At 37.0% G+C, this 22,046-nt stretch overlaps 1 protein-coding gene across 9 annotated transcripts in view; it reads left to right on the top strand.

Moving 5' to 3' along the window:
* The window catches only part of MAPK10 (mitogen-activated protein kinase 10), a 204,295-nt gene that overhangs the window by 101,384 nt on the left and 80,865 nt on the right, over positions 1 to 22,046 (top strand). For 8 of the 9 annotated variants that reach the window (XM_018073715.2, XM_018073708.2, XM_018073732.2 and 5 more), the window contains 2 exons: positions 543 to 699; positions 16,599 to 16,670. In XM_018073715.2, coding sequence (XP_017929204.1) covers positions 543 to 699; positions 16,599 to 16,670 — 229 coding nt within the window. Of the gene's footprint in view, positions 1 to 542; positions 700 to 16,598; positions 16,698 to 22,046 lie in introns of those variants that run through there. The other variant, XM_018073758.2, reaches the window with a different exon arrangement.

Below are 22,046 nucleotides of genomic sequence, written 5' to 3'. Positions count from 1 at the left end.
TTCTACTCCTGATTATTTCTACCTTGATGTTTTGGGGAGTTTAATTTACCTTTCCTCCGAAAGTTTCTTTATTTCTCCAAATCAGGAATTGTCTTTTTCATGTAAGCCTTCCAGGATTGTGCAGAAAGATCCAGGATGTGGATTCCTTAATCTTGTCTAATGGCACATTTAAGGAATAATGAATTGCTTGTTTGCCTTTTGGACTGTTCTCTATCCTAAAGGTCCACAACAACAGAAATGTTTTCTACCCCTGACAGGTATTGCAGTCTCTGACTATCACAATGCATTGTAGTGACCTCCAGGCTTTTTAACCCAACAGATTATACCAGTTCATGAAAGTACTGGCCTTAGAAGGGCTGCAGAGGGTTTGAAAGAAAACAGCTACTTTAATGAGAGAAAATGGACCATTCAGTATTCCTTGCTTCTTGTACAGTTTCAAATTGGAGCATGGTACAATGGAGCAAATGCTCCCAAAATGAGCTAACTGTCCCAACTCAGACCCAGGCTTCCTTAACCCTGCCTGTCTTTAACTCCTTTGACAGCTGTCTTCTCCTGGGACAGAGGCGAAACTTCGACAGACCGCATTTGTTGAGCAGTGCTCCCCAGACTTGCAGCTCTCCCCAGGAAGACCTCAGAACAATTACAAGTGTGTCACCTGGACAAAATGTAAAACTTCGCTGTCAGACTACCCTATCCCTGGTAAGGCATCTCGGGCCACCTAATAACTGATGAAAACAAGTTTGATAAAAACGAAAATCCCTGTGAAAGAAGTGAGCTACTTGGAGATATTGCATGTTTCTGAAATGTTCATATTACACTGTGATGAGTATACTGTAAAAATGCATGCAAAGTAATCAGAGGACAGTGAGTACAGGAAAGAAAACACTTTCTGAAGGTGTTCTGTAATTTGTTGTTTGTAGATGTTGTTTTTAGTCTGCCTTCTCCAAGGGAGACCTGATTGTGATCATAGACTTCATTTATGAAAAATGCCTGTGAGTGTTATGACAGAGCAGGTTTTGATTTGACCACTGAAAGAATCTTTAAAAAAGTACTGGATGAAATGAGGTGTGCTTGACAGCCTGGATGGCATGGTGAGGTAGACCTGAACTATTTAGTTGTATATCTTACTGTGAAGTTTCACCTCTAAATCTAATTTTAGTATTATTTCCCTTCTGTAAGCATGACTGTGCAACTGTGAATCCTATGCAAAGCCTTATGTACATGTTTACCTCTGTGGTTTAGAGAATATTGCACATGCTGGTATCCCCTTTAGGCCTGTATTTAAATTTTTGCAAAATCAAGATCTCAATACACTTGTAATATTCTTCTCTCTGTAGTATGGATGTGTAGTATTATAAACAGAATATAATAACAGTGTAAATCTTAATATAAAACATGAGTTTTATCTTAATATAAAACAGTACTCAGTACAGTGTGACTGTTCTTAGTTCATATTTACATTAATAAAAAATGATTAATCGTTATAATGTGCTAAAACGCTAACAGGGACTAAAAACAGCTCTGAATGACATTCTGTGTTAAATGAATTTGCTAAGCAGTGCTGAGAACAGCTGCAGAAAATCACAAAGCATTCTTGTATCTTACATAGCCTACTTCTATTTTTTTCACTTGGTGAGTCGTTTTCTTAGTTTAACTTGGCTTTTTGCTTTGTGGTCTGTTTACTTTGATAAACATAGTCAATTAAGTTCACAATAGAATGTGACTGGGTAAACTTGGCTTCCTAGGTACTGATCCTACTGGAGGTATGACTGTTGGCTGCATGTTAAGTTAATGCGTGGGAAGTTGGAATAAATGAGGCATTTAATGTTTGGACTCAATGATCTTACGCTCTTTTCCAACCTTAATGATTCTATGATTCTATTTCCATTTCTGGGTGCCCAATTTGTCATTTTAAGATGATCTGCCATTAAACAATGCTTGGGTGTTGCTGGAGAGGAGGTGTTAATGCTGCTGTAGATGTTCTGCCTGGCATCACTTTCAGGTCAACCTGGGAGCACAGGTGCAAAGCCTGTACCAGGAATTAATTTTGGTGCAAGCAGCACTGTCATGATCATGTTCAGGTCTGTTCATACCTGTCTATGAGAGGTTAGAGAAGAGACAGAACTTCTCATGAACCTGTGTTACAGAGGAATTGATGGCAGCTCAAAATGCAAGACAGACTCAACCTGTGCTTATTAAGACACATAGATGAGTACAAGAAAAAGCCTTTGTTCCCTTTTCATTTTGTGTCTAGTGAAGCTTTACTCAGTATTCGTGTTCTCTAACATGTCCAGCAGCAAATCAACAGCAACAAGACTCACTGAAATGGTGGAGTTGACAGGTTATGGCTAATGGAGGGAGGATCTAGGCTGAAGCATGCAGGCTCCCTGCCTCCCCAAAAGTCATTTCTTGTACATTTTGGTAGGATATATGTGCTTAACAAAACAAAAATAGTCCTCTGAGACCATAATCCCTATCAGCTGGATGCACGGGGCTTAAATTAACAAGGAAGTAATTATTTACATATTTTAGGTATGAGAAAGAACACTGAAGTTCTCACCATACGTGACTCAGAATATTTTTAAATGTGCTGAAGCTGTGTGAATTCTGCCTTAGATCTGAGGATAAATAGTACACTTCAGCTCAGGAATATCTCCAATATGCTATGTTGGATACTGAAATCATGTCATTCACAAACATGTATATATCTCACATATCTGGTCTGCCAAGAATTGTTGTGCTCAGTTTGGAATTTTTTGGTGTTTCTTGAGACATAAATTTACATGATCAGAACGTAACACTGTTCTTGAATCTTCTTTTATTCAAAGGTAGTATCTTCAGCTGTAAATTACAAAGACATGCTACCTGCAGATAAGATGTTGCTATAAATTAGAAGGCCTGAGAGATTTTGAGAGGAAACTGAAATAAAAAGGGGTTTGGATAGGACTGAGGCAGGATCAGTCTGGTACATTGCAACTCAGAGTAATCTGCTGAAATGATTCTCGTTATTTCGAAGAATGTGTTTCATTTAAATTATGTAGCATAGGATACTTAACTCCTATGTGAGCAAAGTAGAAGTAGCTGGTACAAAGGATTAATTTTGATGCATTTTTATTGCAGAGATTTAGCCCTGTAATTTAGAGAAACAGGCTAGAGTCATGAGAAGAAGAACAGGACAACATTTTTTTCTGCTGTGTTGTGGTGAATAAGTGGCATTTCTGCTGATTAAGTTTCAATTTTGGAAAGTGTCCGAATAGTTTTATTTATGTTGTATTACTGCACATATCTATGTGTACTTGTAGAAAACTGATAACAGTATAAAATGTCTGCCTTCTGTTTAAACCTGTTTTGTGTCAATCAGAAAGGTTTTTATAACATTGTGTCTCGCCAGCTGTCTACTGCAGCAAATTTGTTGGACTCATTAAGCATCCTAGAGGACAAGATGTCCATAAACTCACTTGAATGAATTCATGAACACTTATACTAGTAAAACCTGGGTTTCTCTGTATTTCTCACTCCTGATTAATTACCCTTTCAAAAGTTATTTAAAGTCGAAGGATGAACAGACAAGCTGTATTCCATTAGGAAGGCAAGCTAAAAGTTTCATTCTGCATGGAAATGATTGGTATCCTGCTTAGAAATGTCTGCAGAAATGCCAGAGTTTACCCTGAGGTGCTGCAGGACAAGAGCTGTCTCAGCCTGTCCAGTTGACAGTGTGTTGGCAGTCACCTACAGGTACCTTTCACTTGAATTGCAGTGGCTGAATGTGGCATCTTTCAGGTGTGCTCTCCTCTAATGCAAGGAGGCTGAAACCTCACTTGTACTACTCACATAAGGGTTTGTTAGGTAACAACAAATGGCAGCTGAATATAAAGTTTAGAACAAGAAAATAGCAGTGATAGTTAGCCAGATTTTAAGCATCTTATGCTAACCAGTGTGGCTAGTTCTTATTCATTGTTGCAAGTATCCTGAAGTATTATTATATTAAAGATCTTTTCATAATGCAAATGGGTCTAATAAAAGTCAAATTTTTCTTAAGTAGAGGTATTATTGCTATCAAAGGCCGTGGCATAGATTTAAATTCTGCATTTAATCAGATTTGTTAATGGGGGTCAGGTCAGGCCAAAATAAAATACCAGAAGACCCTTTTACTGTTAGCCCCAAATAAAACCCAAACAAAAACCCCAGATATCAAACGAAAAAAAAAACACAGGAAAGATACAAACAAAATATCTTGTGAAAATAGCAACTGGTTTGGTAAACAATGCATTCTGGAAGATTGTTATTCAAGTTGATGTGCTATCAAGGTTAAAAAATAAAATTCAAAAAAATCCAGTGTTATAGAACACTTCTTGTGAGGTCTGGATCTGATGTGGGGTTTTTTTAAGGCTCCAATTTGTATGTTGGTAGTTGTAGGTACTTAAATAACACAAATCTAAGCCTTCCCCTTTGCCTTGCCCCGAAGAAAAGCGTTTTGAGGACAAAGAGCTCAGGGGAGACACAGAGTAACTGATAAAAAGTGTTTGTGCTCATGCAGAGAGGTGGAGAAGGGGTAAGGTTACTTTCATAGCCACGCTTACAAGTGCTTTAAAGGCTCCTCCTGTTTCAGAAATGCGTTCCTTTTCCCGTTTCGCACCATCATTTACAAATTTCAGCCCACCGCAGCTCCCTGTCACTCAAAAGAACATGGAATCTGTTATTATTCATGTATCCATTTCATTTCACACCAAAACCTACAAATGTGTCCTAGAAAAGAGAAATCTTAGGGGGAAAAAAAAAAAAGATTATAAAAATCCTAGATTTCACAGGGAAATATATCAGTTTATTCAACTGCTCATTTCTACACTCCAGGATGTTTGGCTTCAAAAACAAAATGCAAAAAAAAGAAAGCACTTGGCTATGCAAGAAAAACTATTTTGTTCCTTTGTTTCTGGGAAACAAGGATGAGTTTCTGTTAAGTCTTCCTTAACAGAAACAGTCTTCCTGAACTTTTGTTTTGTTTAGGGATTTGACCCATTCTATTTATAGTAGTTTTCAGTAGGTGGATTAAAGCCAGGCACCCAAGCCACTATTCCTGACTGAATGAACATATCATTTATTTTTCTGGTGTTTTGGTTTTATTCTCTGTCAGATGTGTGTGTAGGAGCTCTTGAGGTCTTTACAAAAACCCTGGTTTTGTACAACATCTACCTCCTACTTTTGCTTAGCACACTGTACTTGGAGCAGGGGGGAAGGAGGTCTAAAAGGTGTGGGGTTTATCATAAGATTTGCAGTAAACAGTCAATTACCTTGGAAATACATTAACTATGCACATTATTGCAAAGGATTTATGTAGCATAGGGTATGAAAACTATTCTGTACTCTACAAGAGGCTGAAAACTATGTGAAGCAAATTTCTTGTCTAAAATCAGTTGGTTTTTCTGGATAGCAAGTCATTTTTGTGTGGAGCAGCTTCATGACATTGATTGCATGTTGCAGTTGCCCATGTTACCACTTTGAAATGGAGAAGAGGAATCCATCAGCTGTCTCACAGCGGCATAATTCCTTTTAAGTGATGCCAGGTCAGTTGGGTTTAAGTTGATTTGTCCTATTTGCATTTTCTATGGGAGCTGGAAATTACATCAGAAAACACTAAGGGACAGTCATATCTGATTCTCTGGGCATCTGCTGCTGTTTGGGAAACAGTCTCAAACTTAGTGATGATACAGGAAATCAGTGTCCTTCAGTACAGCATTTTCAGCTTGGCATTGAAAAGTAGGCAGCAGAGTTGTCTGGTTATGCTTTCTGGACACATGGCCTTTACGAGGTTCAAGAGAACAAGAAATGTATTATTATACTTTATATATGAATATATTTTATCTATGTCTATTTTTCATAATATTCATCTGTGTTTAGAAGCCTAGAAGATAGGAACGGAGAGTAAAATTATGCAAGGCGCTGCTAAGCTTCTGTCTGGATCAGGAGAGGTTTATACTTGTTTACATTTAGGAAATGACTCTAAAACCCCATTATGTTCACTGGTCTATTGCTCATTCAAACAGCAATTGCCTTCTTATGCTGTATATTCCTTGCCTGCTGTAAGAAAAGAGCTACGTGTAATTGGAATTTTACTGGCCAACAGATGTTTCAGAGAAAGAAAATGATTCCTCGTTGAGCCCTTGATAAAGGCTGCAACCCAAAAAACATGTTAAAGCCCTGAAACCCTAATCCAGAACTCTAGAGCCCTGGCATATGACCGAGTTCTACATTTTTTCATTCATGTTTACATTTCTAGTTTGGGAGAGTAAAAGCCAGTGCTCCAGTGGAACTGTGCAAGGGCTGTGTTATGCTTTATGAGTATGGGCCTCCACTGAGGCTAATGTGAAGCTGCACTGTCCACATGGGAGCTCTAGGAAGCATTTGTGCCTTGGGCACACACTAAGTGGCTGAGATTTTCCTAGAACAGAAAGGGCATGTGGGTTTATATCTCCCTTAAGAGCTTTCTCTTCTTTAGATGACCATGTGCATTATGAACACATGTAAAGGGGTGTGATTATTATTGCTACTGATACGATGGTATGTGTGCGTGAAGCTTCAAAAAATATGTATTTGCCTATACTCTTCCAGGCTTGTAGTTAAATGGGATGAATATAAGGCAAATGATTTATAGGGAATAGAATTAATCAAGTGTGAAGAGCTGGACAAAATAAGTAGCATTTACCTTGCTATTTTGTTGTGAGCCTAAAGAAAGCTTGACACTGGACATCAGGAGGTTTCTAGCTCTGGTAATTGAGTTAGAGCTGAAAGAGAAACCAAAATCATTAGAAGAGCAAGATATGGATTGCAGCATTATTGAAAAATTAGATAAGAAGGAGCTAAATGGAAGAGCTTGAGAATTATTTTTGCACTTACCTTTAGGGAGTCAAAAGCAGGATAAGGTTGTGCTCTTGTACTTCTTAAATTCTTTAGTAAAAGTACCTCATGTAAATACATGTTTACCCTTACCATGGCAATGTATCACATCATGATACTCATCTCTGATCTTCCAGTCCAAATTCTTTCAAAGTAATACATGGATTGGTCATTTAGGTTATCTGTAAATAACCATAATAGGACTTTTCTGCACAGTAGGCCTCAGATGGGAGGACCCTAATTGAAGTTCTGAGTCAGAATATCTTATTTGCTGTAACCATTAGCTATTACAGGCTGAGAGAGCTGGGCTTGTTCAGCCTGGAGACAAGACTTAAGGAAGACCTCATTGCAGCCTTTCAGGACCTTAAGGGGGCTTATAAAAAGGAAAGAGGGACTTTTTATACAGGCAGATGGTGACAGAACAAGGGGCAATGCTTTTAAACTAAAGGAGAGTAGGTTTAGTTTAGATGTTAGGATGAATTTTTTTACTGTGAGGGTGATGAGGCACCAGCGCAGGTTACTCAGAGAGGTTGTGGATGCCCCATCCCTGGAAGTGTTCAAGGCCAGGCTGGATGTGGCCCTGAGCAAACTGATGTAGTAAGTGGCATCCCTGTTCATGGCTTGGAACTAGAAGATCTTTAAGTCCCTTCCAAACCTAACCATTTTATGTCTGTGATTATAGATCCGGACAGCCTTGCTTTTATCAAATACCTGACCTTGCTGTACTTTCTGCAACAATATATTAGTTTTGTGGTCTAAAAAGAATTGTACATGAAGAAGTGTTTCTACTTACTGTATCTGAAATTCCCCTCCTCTGACTTTATCAAAGTCACTTTGTTCCAATTCTACAGAACAAAAAGAAACAAAGAAAAAAGTTACTTTCTTTTGATGCTTAACCTTTGTGTTTTAACACTCTGTTCCTTGCTTTACTTGCATACAGGAGCCTAAAGGGAACATGACTTTGTTTCAATCACTCCTTACCTCTCCAGTCAAAGTTCACAAAACTGTAATTTTTTTCCTAATGTGGTAGTTTACAGTTATCTGTATAATAAGAAGCTAACAGTAGCCTTCATGATTCTGTATTTTTGCATTAATGAGCTATTATATTTCTAGTTTTGCATATGGAAAACTGAATAACACTATTGCACCAAAACCACTTGGCAGCAGTAGATATGCTTTCTTTAAATAGTTCACTGTTTTGTCAGACCCTGGAACTTTCATTGTATTCAGTGGATAAGTAATTATCATTATTATTCCTTGTAGTAATGGATAGTTTTATTTCCCTTTGTTTTATTTTTGGTGTAGCTGCTAAATATAGTAAGCTCAAGTTTCTTGCAAATTGTGTGTCAGACATGAAGAAGTTGAGCATCAGTGAAAGCGCACGTGCTACACTTCAGTTTTTGTGTAGTTGGGGGCTTGATTAATGTAAGAGCTTCATGGCTGAATCTGATGTAGTTCTTAAGGAGAAATACCTATTTGAAGAACAGAAAACAAGCTTATGTGGGATTATTAGAACATATCAGTGTCCATGTGCCTGCAGGCAGCCAAGGAGGCTAAAGGGGAAAGCACTGTGCAGTTGTATGCACCAGCTTGTAGGCTTGTAGTTTGAAGAACTTCTACCCAGCGTTAACTGTGGTTAGACTAGAGCAAGGAAACACCCACTTTTGATGGGTTTGTGTCTGCCTAACTCTAAAGGAATCTTTCTTTAGCCATTCTGCACTAGCATGGCAGGTTCTAAACAACAGCAGCATAGGTGAGTGGTTATGGCTCAGCAAGCAGACAAGCTGTTCTTTCCAGTCTTGCATCATGTTAGATTTATTTATTGATCATCAGAAGCACAGGGCCTTTTCTTACTCCAGTAAGACTTTTCTCTCTTATATTTAGAGTTTTAATCAACAGAAGCCAGAAAGTATCAAAATATTTTCTGTGTTTTCTAAAACAATATATAAATGTCATTTGGTACGAACAATTTGCAGTGATTTTGCAATACATCCTGCTTGCATCCTCAAGATGAGTAGTTCTGGCAGTGTTTTTGTTATGGAAGTAATTAAAATTTACAAATGTTAAAGCTTAGAAGGGAGAAAAGCTTTTCAGAAGGCAAGGAATCCGGATTTTAGTTGTTTGAGAAATAAGCTGGTTTGTAGCTGCAGAATTTACAGTGTAATCTGCTCATGGCCACAGACTTGCACTCCAGAACTAAGCCTCTTACATTTTTTAGAGTAATAGTATTTTTAGTTGTGTGGCTACTGTATTAATATGCAAATACAAACCAAGGCAGGGATTGAGCATTGTAACTTTACAAACAACTGAAGCAACTGTCCTTGTTTTGATTAGAGATGTTGGATAATTGATTTCCCAAGGCACCCTCCAATATGGGTGATTATGTGATTCTGGTCCTGAATAACCATGTATGGTAAATTAGCTGGCTCAGTTCAATGGCAAATTACATAGTTTTTTTAAGGTTATCATAAATACAAATGTTTCAGTTGAGCAAGTTATTCCATAGTCCTGAACAGCTTTTCATATCTCCACCGTATGTACTTTGATACAGGAAAAATTAGCATGGGTAGAATGTAAGAAAATTTTTTATCAAATAAGTAAAAACTTGACTAAATATTATTTTGTTTACATAATTTGTTCCTCTTACGTGACCAAAACAATAATTTTTCCCCTAAATTGAATTAAACTGTTATAGAAATTGTTGCTTACCTTCATTTTGTGGCACTGTGGTATCCTGAAACAGGATCTAGATGTTGATCTTTCATACATTTCTCCTGAAGTTAGAGTTTTGCTTTTAACCAGGATTTTCATTCTTTTTGCATGTTAATGGAGTCGTTAACATTCGTAGTAAAGCAGCCTATTAAGAATGAGATCCAATAGCATACAGTTCAATGTATAAAAAAATTAATTCCAGAGTATTAGAACTTAAAATATATAGTTTATTCAAATCTATTAACTTTCTTGATACTACCTGATGCAGATAGTAATTGAGTATTTTTCTCTATGCATTCTTTAAAAGATAGGTCATTTTCACCAGTCATAAAATGCCAGGACCACCTGTGCTGAAGGCAAATACAAATTTGAGTTAGTTTGGAGATTGTGCTCTGACTTTGGAGTGTATTAAAAATAGTTTTGATGTGATTCATTGTGTACCTTCAGGCAGTTTTGCCACTGACATTTATCTAAGGAACAGCTTTTTATTTATTTTTTTTTTTTTCTAGTAGGGAAAAACAAATTTCTGAGAGGGAAGAATTTTTCATTCAGCTGTGCTGAGATGGTTACCTGAAGTTTTGGTCTTTTTCTTTCCAATTAGCTTTTCTTCATTTTTGTCTGACAATAGTAGTCATGGTCTTGCACATTTACCACTGGAGATTCATTCAGTGTAAATTCAGAGCTGTTTCCAACATTGAAGTTTAATTTAATGCCTCTAGGAAGTGGCTAGGTTTTATTTTCTCTTTGAATTTGCATCAGGAAGGGAAGATACTCAGCTGCAAATGAAAAGATGGTATGAGATCACCATAAACTTTGACTAATTAATCTTCTGCAGCATCTCACAGGAGTAGGTTCTTTTTCAGATGGTACCTGTTCATAAAAGTATTACCTGTGTATGTGATATCTTGGACTGTTATAACTTTGACATTTAGAACAAGTGTTGTTAAATTTGGAGATCTAACTCGTAATAAAGGATTGAGGAATACACAAGAACCTGGTAGCAAGGCCAGGCTTAGGGCTCATTTGTTCCTGTCTTCTGCACATGAGCTGTGATCAATAGGAAAATCTGTTTATTAGTCCCTTGTCTTTTCAGTTTGTTTGTTTGTTCTTTTTGCTTTCAAACCTTTTTCCTCTGAAAGCCTTCTCAGTGCTATTCCTAGATTCTTTCTTCACCACTCTTTTTTCTTCCAGCAGCTCATTTTAGAGCTACTTGCATGATTCTTGTGCATTTTTACATGCTATCCCTTTTCATCTCAGTGGAAAATGATCTGTTTCTGCTGGGATTTAACCATGGTAATTACACTGTTCACACTATTTCTTTCCCTGGTTATTCCAAGAATAATTAAAGTGAGAGAATAGACACAATAGAAAAGCACTCTTTTACAATAGAAACATTCTCCCTGTCTATTATTAATCTACTTGCAAATTTTGGTTCATCTTTATCCTGTCAGGTCTTGGAGTTTCTTGCTAAGCAATGGGTCTCCTGTTGAAGTGCTGTGAGTTAGATGTGAAACAAATTTAAGTTCTATAAAAATTGCTGAAAAGCCTGAAGTTTTTTTCTTTGAAGACCAATTTGACAGGATTATTTGAACATGTATATCCCAGTCATAACTGGCAGCAATTATATGAAAAATGTGGGCAAATTGCAGGCCTTCTTTCTTGAGCATATTAAAGGTGACAAAGCCCACATTTGAAATTCTGTAGGAGTTTGGGGATCAGACATTACCATTCTCTGCCAGTATGCTTTGTCATACTGTGTGCATTTGGTCAAGTCGTCATTATTTCCTACATTCCTCTTGTTGTTTATACAGAGCAGAATAGTCAAATTTCAGTAAAGGAAAAATATAGTTACAGGAGTGACAACATCACTGAAAATTTCAGAGAACTTTTAAGATACTGTGTTGAGAGTATATATTTTCAGATGAAGGATGGAGGAATTCCAGTACTGGAAATGCATGAAATTATTGAAACACATTTTCAAATCAGGAAGCGTTAATAATTCATAAAGGTTAATCTTTGAACATTAGTGTTTTTTAAGAAGCTTTTTAAGTGACAGATAAATTGATCCATTTCCCCCTCTCACTGAAGTGGGACAGGATTTTTTTAAAAAAACTTAAAATGATAGTGCTATTTCATGAATTTTTTTCATGCTCTGAATATTTATGTTCACGAATGAAATATAATAAGGCAGTAATAAATACTTTAATTTACCTTTTGTAGCCCAAGTACAGAGCTACATGCCTGTGAAGACAGGGAGCACATTCACTGTACCCATTGTGCACGAGATGTACTTGGGTGGTAATGTCAAATAAGCAGAAATGCTGGATTTGCCACTTGATATGAATATATATATATTGAGATTATCACGATTTATGGGACTAGGCATAGATTATAGCATATTTTTGGGAGATGTCCTGGGATTCTGTTAAAACTTTCCAGTTTACAGCCGTGCTGTGCTGTATTTAAATCTAGTGGTGTTTTATGTACAGGTAGTTCTGTCTATTGTATCTTCAGTTGCCATTTGATTCTTGTTTAAATTAGAACTTGTACTTATAATTTATTTTTTTTTTTAATTCCATGTGGGGTTATTTTTTAAATTAGGATTTGAAGCATTTGTTTCCATTTTGTTTTGTTTTAGGATTTGTAAATACCTCTCAGAGTATAGTCTCAGGAGCGTGTGAGATGGTGAGAACAGCACCAGGGGCTAGTTTGGAATCTTCATTGTAACTGCAGCAATCCTGGTTTAAATAGAGGTCAAACAGCTGCTGTGGTTTTTTCTCATGAAGGGAAAAGCCCTGTTTCATTCCTGGATCAGTGCATTTGACATAGGTGGTTATCCTGTGGGGTGAGGTGAAGAGTCTTGCCTGTCTGGGCTATGACAAAGAAAGCAGCATTGCAGCAAGGCAGCTGGCTCCCTCATCTCTCTGAATTAAAAAGTCATGTGGAACTTTCCTGAGGATCCACATTTGTCTTGTGAATTTTCACAAAAAGCATTAAATATGCTGTGACAGGCCAAGGAATTTGCGTCCTGTTATTGAGAACGAGGGATTTGCCCGGTGATTAGGAGGCACAGGGATGAGGAACCATCATGAAGATATTTGCTGAAAAGAAAGTGACTGTGATGCTTCCTCCAGACAAGAGAGCTCGTTAAGGTCAGCTAGTGAAGCAGCTTAGAGGCAACATGATGGGTGCAAGTGCTGAGGCTCTCCTGGGGTTGGTACAGCGACAGTTCCAGGTCCTCAGAAGTTTGCATCTGTTTGGTTTAAGGCAAACACAGCTTCTCTATCCATGATCCAGGAGCCAATCATGTGAATGATAGTGTGGTCTGGGTAGCAAAACAAGGCTCCCTAGGCCAAAAGATTGGTTGTCAAATTGCCCAGATGTTCACTGGATACCAACATCATATAGCATTGAGGGAGAGGAAAGAATTCAAGGATGAGCAGAAAGATCTGAGAACTACAATTACTGTTAGTTTTCTAGTCTGCTTTGGCTACTCTCATTTCACGTTTTCCTCTCTGCTCTCAGTAATTATACTAATAGTATTGATTCAATCCTTTCAGTCTTCAAAGAGCTGTTTGAATAATAATAAGATAATCCTCCTGACCCCTGGAGAGACAGATAACCATTTTTAAAAATAAAAAGTCCTTGTCCAGAAAAGGCAGATTTGATAGCAGCACTGCAGGCAAAGGGAAGGTCATTCCTAAAACTGGGGCATGTCTTTAGTCAATGTTCTGTTTTGAAGAATAGCTTCTTGTAAGGGAGGAGTGGAGTGAAGAAGAGGATGACAAAGCAGCAGGCGAGGTAGAGGCCAAGCCTCTGTGGTATGTTCACAGTTCCAGGCAGCAGTTCCCTTGGGGACTGTGCCACTGGACAGCTCAGAGAATTTTCAGGATTTTCTTTATCTTCCCTTCATGTCTACTTTCCTCCTCCTAATTTTAGTGCCTCCTAGTTCTGTTTTGCCCGAAATTAGATCATGTATTTGCTGCTGAGTCTTGTATGCTTTTACAGCTTCTGACATACAGATGCTTTGATCGTGATGAAAATTTGAGATCCAGTTGTGGTGTTTGTATTTCACAGACACGTTTTCTCCCTGTGATGCTACTGCAATCGCTTCCCAGCTGGATGCTGGCCTGGATTTTTACGAGGTGTTTTGTTGTATCAGCACTGTTTCTTTCTCCCAGCTCTTCCTACCCTGAGTGATTTCACTCAAGGTTGAAAAGATAAAGTGCCAGAAACAGGGTAAAGAAATATTGGATGCTTATGCTCTCACCTAAGACTTCGATCTCTAGTGAGTGACGCTGTTTGTCTCAGTAGCTTCTTGTTTTATAACTGCTTTATGTTGTAACACAATTATCTCAGCATCAGGCCAGTTCTTTATTCACTTTACGCTGACATTTCTTAAACGTCTCTAGTGATGTGGTGTCAGGTAGCACCAGAGGAGATATGATCAAAGAGATTTATGCAGGTGAGTGTGAATGCATTTTCTGCGTGAAGGAATTAGAAGTTACCTACATGTGTGATTACTTACAGGGCGCTGAAGGGAACCTTGTATGAATTCAATATACACTGTGTAAAACATGAACTCAGAGCTGTTTTGCCCTGGGTACAAGGTCTTATAGACCTCTGTGCTGTGCTGTGTATTCTCATTCCTGCTGTACAGTTGGAGGAACTCAGCTCTGTAGTGATTCATTTGGTATATCTCATGTACAGAGGAATGTGAGTATTGATCTAGGCCATTAAAACATATCATACTTCTATTATTTTATAAGCATGGACTGCATACAAGGACAACATAATAAATTGTAAAATGTATTCCAGTTCATAAAATTCACCAGTCTATTGCTCTGCTCAGGGTGACTATTAAGTTACAGTCACTCCTGTGGAAAGTGAGGAGCTGTGTATGCCTAGTAATGCATATATAATACAAAATGTGTCTTCTCAGTAGACCATCACAGCAAATGCAGTGAGAAACCAAATTTCCCCAATTTTCTTCCCTTCCTTTCTTCACTTACCACTACTAGTTTCTTTCTTGAATGTGGTATGTTATAACCATATATTGATCATATTGACATTTCAGTCATTGATTATTATAGCAATATAATGCATCATGCCAGTGTATATAAGTGCAGCATGACAGTGTAACTATCTTCTGGCTTTCCAGAAATCACTGGCAATATGACTAATGACAAAAGCTTTTTTTTTTTTTTTTTAAAAAAAAAGTATTCTTTCTTCTTGTTTCAACAGAAACTAATATAAACCCACTGTGGAGTGTGAGGCTCTGGTAATGACTCACTGGGCAATGAGACAGCAATCTCAGACATTGTAACGTGATGCAGAAAAGGTCATGAACTTGCTTTCATAACAGGATTATTCATACGTTCATTCATTAAAAATTAAACTCGTGTGGGAGCATGTGATGCATTGAAGTTAGCAAGTACTGGTGAATACTTTCTTGCAGTTTGTTTAGTACTGATCAGTTGGTGCAAGTTGAAGTCACTCCAGATTAAGTCTTGTCTTATTTAGTGCCATTTACACCTGAAGTTAATTAATTGTTCCTGTTGGAGACAAGTGCCCTAAGTAGCTACATAGTGTTTCAGAATCATGGCTTGGATGGCTGCTTTGTTTTGATTTTTAAGTCTTTCTAATGACCTTATGTTGAAAAGAAAAACATGAAGTTATATATTACTTTTTTCATCTTACCTAAGAGTTGCTTTCCTTTTTAGTTGTACTGTTAAAAGTTTTTTGTTGTTGTTGTTTGGTGTGTTCGGTTTGGGTGGTCTTTTTGGAGTCATGCAGAAAAATTGATGTGCTTCAAAGTCTTGTGACACAGATACCTATTCCAGCTTGATAGCATTGCTGTGTTTTGGTTTGTGGTTTGTGGGGTTTTTTTCCATTGATGTCCGTGCTAGAATGCAGCTAGGAAAGGATTGGTTAGTCAGAGCTGAATGTGGGACTCTGGAATAAAGCTAAAACAGCTATAACAGGGTACACAGGGAGGCCTGTCTAGTCTAGTGTAGGACTCCCTTGGCCAGTATCAGATGCCTGTGAAAGAATCTAAAAATGGGGTGAGCATATAGTGACAGACTGTGACTCAGAGTTGTCTCGAGTCAGGGGTGATATTTCTGAGGTCAATAGCCTTTAGCAGAATACTTCTTATGTGAATTTGCCTAATCATATTAGTACTTATGTTGACTTCTGACTTCACAGCAACGTGAGGCAGGGAGTTTCACAGTGATAAAGAAGCTTACAAAGATGTCTCTCCCGTTGCTGATTCTAAATCTTTTTTTTTGATAACATAACGTGATGTCACAAATTTTTTTTATTAAAAAAAAAAGGAATGGGAGCCTGTTTTCATTTTTAAGTATGCCACTCATTTTCTGGATCTCCAGCATACTTCCACTCAGTTCTTTTACAGGCTAAAAAAAATTCCCAGTCTGTGCAGTTGTTTCACGTGTGGAATCTGTATGTGCTTTGAACCCTTTTTACTGCCTTTTACTGTAGCTTTTTTAGTTGTATAATCTTAAGATGAGAACCAGAACTACATTCATAAAGTGGTTGTACCATGGATTTATACAGTGATGTAATTAGTCTTTCCATTTCTATAACTTTCCTAATATTTCTCAACTTAGGACTTTTTTTTCCCTCCCTATAACAATAACTGTCTCCCATTCCCACATTGTTTAAAACATTATTGACCTGATTTTAATTTTTTGTTGGTGTAGGAGTATACCAGTGACATGATAAACTTTGAGGTAATGCCATCAGTTACTGTAAAATTTTAAAGATGTAATCAAGTAATATTTGAAGCCATAACCTTGGTGAGCATCAGAAAGAGTTTAAATCCTATTCACAGTTCAGTGTTCCAACATTTCTTTTGTCCATGAGCTGGACAGCAGCTCAGGTTGGGTTGAGAATCCAAATGTAGCTAGAGCTGCATTGTACTTGCACATCAGCAGACAGACAAGATTTCTATGTCTACTTTTCTTTAATTGCAGGTATTTATGAGCCGCCATTTCTTGTATTATTGTGGTGAACCTACTCTGGATGTGAAGATTGCCTTTTGTCAGGTGTGTGTTCCTTACAGGTAAAACAAGGTACAGTATATACTTGTACTTCATTTTTGCAATTCATACTATAATAAAAGAAAAATAGAAGTGAATTTCAGGAGCTTACTGCGAGTAACTGGTTATAAGAAAGAGAATAAATACAAAAAAATAGAAAAATGCATAACGAAAATTACTTTTCTATTTAGTTTTAAGTTTATTTTGTAGATTGATGTTAATGTAATTTTTTTAGTGAAAAATAATGGCACAGTTTGCAAACAGAAAAAAATGCAAACTAACACTATTTTGTCTTAGCCTCTAGGGTTTTTTGAGACAGAGCCTTTTACATTGTAGCCTGTGACTGTAATTTTCTGTCTCTTAGTTTACCTTTACTGGAAGTGTAGGGAGGGTAATTAAAATTGTGGTGTTTGTCTTGTCTCCCATTGAACTCCATGTGCTATGCAGGTTCCAGAGTTGTGACACTGCACAATAGCCAATTCTCTATTTCTACATTACCCTTGAAATTGCTTGGTCACAATACATGGAAGTCTACAAGGCTGAGACTAAATCAGTGATGCAAAGAAAAAAGCTTATTGATTTGTCCAGTTTTTGATTCTCTTGGTTAAGTTAGCTAGCATATGTGTATGTATATGCGTATTTTTTCACTTGTGATTGAAAGATGACTTTTTCTGCTCCCTTCCGTACAGTCTTTTGTGCTTGAATTCTGTCCCTTCATAGTTTGGTTTTTTTTTTTTTGTTGGGGGGGGGTTGGCTTTTTTATGAGATGGAACACTGATGGAACACCAGTAATCTAACTCACTGGGGGGACATTAGGAACATTCTTCAAGTTTGAGGGTGAGAGCGATGCTGCATTCTTAGAAATTACTTTATGATAAACACTATTTTTTGCCTTTTATATTACATTGGGGTTCAAGTAAGTTCAAGTAAGTTCAAGAAGAAATGTAAGCATTTAACACAAAACAGTGTCAAAGTGTTGGGAGGTTTGCTTTACGTTTTTTAACTCTGGAGTACTAAATACTTGTTCTCCTGAGAAGGTTGGCTCTGGACTAAGTATCATCAGTTCTGGGATGGATCTTGGCTATTCAGTTTGATAATCTGTCTAACTGTCTTCTCTATCTTCTGTTCTTTGTGTGATATGTTCAACTGGTTTAATTCTTCCATGGTTTTTGAGAGAAGGGATTTTGCTAAGTATAGTATTTTTGTAATGTTTTGACAGTTTGGTTCAAAAAAAAATTGCAAAAATTGCAAAACAGTTTTTTTTCTCACATTTTATGAAAAAGATGTTATTGATGAAAACGTTACTTTCACTATGCAGAATAGTGTTTTTTGCATAGCTCTTCTGCTGACTTTCCTCTCCCTTTTACTTAGACCAAAACAAAGCTGCACAGAAACATTTCTCTTTTACACATGCAGAGAAGAAATGTACTCTAAATCACTTCCTTTCACATCCAGTTCTCATTTAGTCTTGGCATCAGTCAGTGCATGGCTGTGTGCAGCCAATCCTTTCTGTCACTGCACTCCAGGTTCTTGATTTACTGAAGACATTCCTTTTCTGTTACCATTACTTGATAAAAGGTGTTCAGAGGAACACAGAGAACCAAATGTATTCACAGTGTTTTTGGTAAAGTATATATGATGAAATCAACAGCATTTTGGATGCATTTTTATCAGTGAATAAAATAGATTCATTTTTAGTGGCTGCAGCAGAGGAGTCATCCAATAAATGCACACAAAGAGATACTATCCCGATATTGCAGGAAACAGGATTCTATTCTTCAAGCACTTATCACACAAATACCTTTTTCAGGGTCTTCAGATCTTCACATTGATTCTCTTGCAGATAAAAGCTGGTTTAAGCTTCATGTTAATTTATTCTCTCCATAAAGATAGGTGCTGACTGATCCAAATAGTAGTTAGCATTGTGTACAAAAACAGTCTCTAAATTAAGTGTTTTGTTGCATTAAGACCTTAACTGTCATGGATGCTGTTCATTTGTATTGCATAGGGTGGGATGGGGGTTATATCTCTGTCCTGGTAATACTTCATCCAAATATTCAGATCTTTACTTAGAGACTATGAATAAGTCTCCAGGTAGCAATATTGTTTATTCCATTCTTATTAATGCTAATGTGGAAATCAAATGCCCTCTGATTTACTAATAATTCTTCTGCTTTAAGTATAAAGCTCATTTGTACCTTTATGAAACTTTCGTCTGCTGAATCAGTAAACTGATAAGATTCTGTTAACAAAAGATGATGATGTCACAGCAGAATGGTTGTAATCAGCAACAGGTAGATATTGCCACTCATATCTTGAGGTGTCTAAAACTGACAACTATCCTGACAGTATCTAGACAAGAGAGCACAAAACTGTAGCTTTGAGTGAACATGTGGCTTGTGTTTATTACGTACAAGTCCTGCTTCCATTTCAAATTTGTGCACCACTGCAGACTTTCTACAAACCTTAAGAGTTGTGCTGGAGTGTCCTTTCTAAAGCTACAGTATTGAGCAGAACTCCAATTATTTTTAGTACTGGGGGTGTATTTTTCTTGTAACATATATTTGTGGTGATTTCTCTCTCATGGCCTAAAAGGCATAGCTTTACAGGCTGTGAAGGGAAGTGGCACATCCATAATTATAGACTCCTTCTCTTGACAAAGAGCTTATGCCACTGAGCATATACTAGTTCTGTATGATGAAATGCTAATTCAGCAGGAACAGAATTTTAAGAATTTCCGACTTAAGGAAAAGGGAAAACCCTTACTGAGAAACACCCAGTAGCATAAGTAGAGTAAATATATACTTCCTCACCCCTTCACCCCATTTGCAATATAAAAATACCTAAATCTGGAATTACTGGACAATGGTAGCCAATTCGTGTTCTGAAACAGCCATCTCTTTTAAGGCTGAAGAAAAGGATATCTGCTTTTCTATCATAATAGAAAGGTAGGACAAGAAAGCCTATAGAATTTCATTATACTTCTGTAAGGTTGATATCACCAACAAGCTTTATCTGTAGGACCCTACACATTTTTATTGAAGCACAGTGTAATGCAGAGTAGTATACTGTAAGTAGAATAGGACATTAAAATTTAATACTAATATTAATAATTGCTAACAATGCCTAAACGATACTGACTGCTTCATCCATATTTTCCTCCATTTAGTCTTTCAGTATAATTTTTTAGTCAGTATCAAGACATGTATAGCCTGTCAGAATTTTCAAGTAGTCTAAACTTGTAGCTACATGGGATAGCTTTATTTAGAATACAATTCCTTGATTTTTTTCTTTTTTTTTTTAACTTGGACAGGTAGTACTGAATTTTCTTTTATTTAAAAAACACATCTTTATTATTACAATTAATATATCAGAAAATTTCTGTATTGCTACACTTAATATTTTAATTTAAAAATTCAATTTAAAAATCTAATTGAAAAAATAATCTTTTTTTTAACAGAAAAGTGGGATGTGGAATTACTGTGAGATTAGCTATTGAGGACCCAGCCATACACATTAAGAAAAAATTTGAAGTGAATCATGAGTGTAAATTCACATGCTATTTCTTTGGTTACGCATCATCACTAGTCTTTATTGCCCAATTTAAACAATTTCATGTGCCAGACACAGTATATCAGTGTTTTTGCATGCTGAAGTTGGAACTGGTGCTGTACTGATGCCACCAAATGAAAACTTAATGGAATAAATCTTAGTGTGCATATCGAGGATATTTTTGCAAAGTCCTGCTCAACTCCAAAATTTAACACTTTAATTTCTCTCTAGATGTATTTTTCTCCCTATATTTTCTGTCTTACTTTATTTCCACAGTCATGTTTACCTGTCTTGAATAAATGGTATATAGACAGTGCAATAGTGCATCAATGACCATTTAAAAATCACATGATTTTAGGAAACTTCGCATTTTACACACAGAAAAGATCAGTATTAATAATGGCGTTGCTCTTTGTTTATTGGCCGATTCATCTAGTCTATTTTTGATGTGTGATAAACCACTTTTTTATTTATAAAAAGGGAGAATCTTTTCATTAACTATTGTCTTCACGGCAAATACTGTAATTATATTATCATACTGAGAAGTTTATCTTTTTAGTACTTCATCTGTACTGTTGCTACATGCCTCTTTATTTTTAAAGGAAGACTTGATGTGCATTGGGGCACAGCAACTCGTGTAGTCAGTCCTCTTACTGCCCTGTTTGCATACTAGAAGAAAGCTTCTTAAACAATACCCAGTATATCAGTGTAATTTCAATTTTCTGAGAAGTGTAAATCATTTGAAATATGTTGTATTACCAACATATGCAATAAATAAAGAAGAGCTGTTAATCCCATCTTGAGTCTCCTATGCTTTTAACACACTGTGCTTCTTCAGAACCCTTCTTAACCCCTTCACTACTGTTGATAAATTGAGTGTACTTTTCATTCCTTAGTGTTGTGGTGCTTTGGCCTACTTCTACTGATCCCATTTCTCTTTCCTAATCTTTGTTGTATCTTGCTTCTTCCCATGTTATTGCTGCTTTTTCAAATCTAGGGCCTCTGAACAAACTGAATACACACACTGCAGTATTTCTTCTCATCTAACATAGTTAGATGTTGCTGTTGATGTTGCTTTCCTCTATTTTGGCCACAGATCCACAGTGGGTCTTTGCTGGTTTTCTGTTTCTGGAGCTGTACCTGAGTCAGATGTTTGCAAACATATTCACAGTAGCTTTAACAACCAGTCTCAAATCTTTCTTTTCCATATTTATGGCTACATTTTTTATTTGGATCACTGATGTTGTTCCTGCCCACAAAGAAACCTCAGTCTCAAGGAATTTTTTCTCTATGTTTCTTGATCAGTCCTTTCAACCCTACCTTCTTTGGTACAATGGCCAGGGTTGGATGTCACCTGTGTGTCAGCATTGAGTTCTTCAGGCATCAGGGGAACGAGGAATCATTTGAACTGGTTGTTTTGTTGTGCAGACACTCACATATTGGTCATCTGTTTGAAATCTGGCCTGGAATGAAGCATGCACTTTTGGGTCATAGGGACCTCTGAGCAACGTGGGATACTACAGTTATAAATGAGCTCCAAAAATTTTGTGCCTGTAAAAAAGAAGGAATTAAAAGTAGATAACACTTGGTGAACATGCTGAGGACAAGTGAAGAATAAGTAAGTAGTGCTTGCTTCGTGTTTTGAGTAGATAAAATTGAAAAGGAGAGAGAGAGCAGACCTGGTGCTTCATGTGTAATCAGAACTAGGTAAGAACTACATGATCTGATTGGTTTTTTGATATCTCAGTTAGAAGAGGTTAAACAAGGACAGTGTTTAAACAAAAAAAACCCCAAAACAACCGCCCCCCCCCAAAACCCAAAAACCAGCAC

Source organism: Manacus vitellinus, unplaced genomic scaffold (genome assembly GCF_001715985.3).
Source record: "Manacus vitellinus isolate BGI_N305 unplaced genomic scaffold, ASM171598v3 scaffold_0_pilon, whole genome shotgun sequence".
NCBI lineage: Eukaryota > Metazoa > Chordata > Aves > Passeriformes > Pipridae > Manacus > Manacus vitellinus.
The sequence above is the reverse complement of the archived record's forward strand: the minus strand, read 5'-3'. Positions and strand labels throughout refer to the sequence as shown.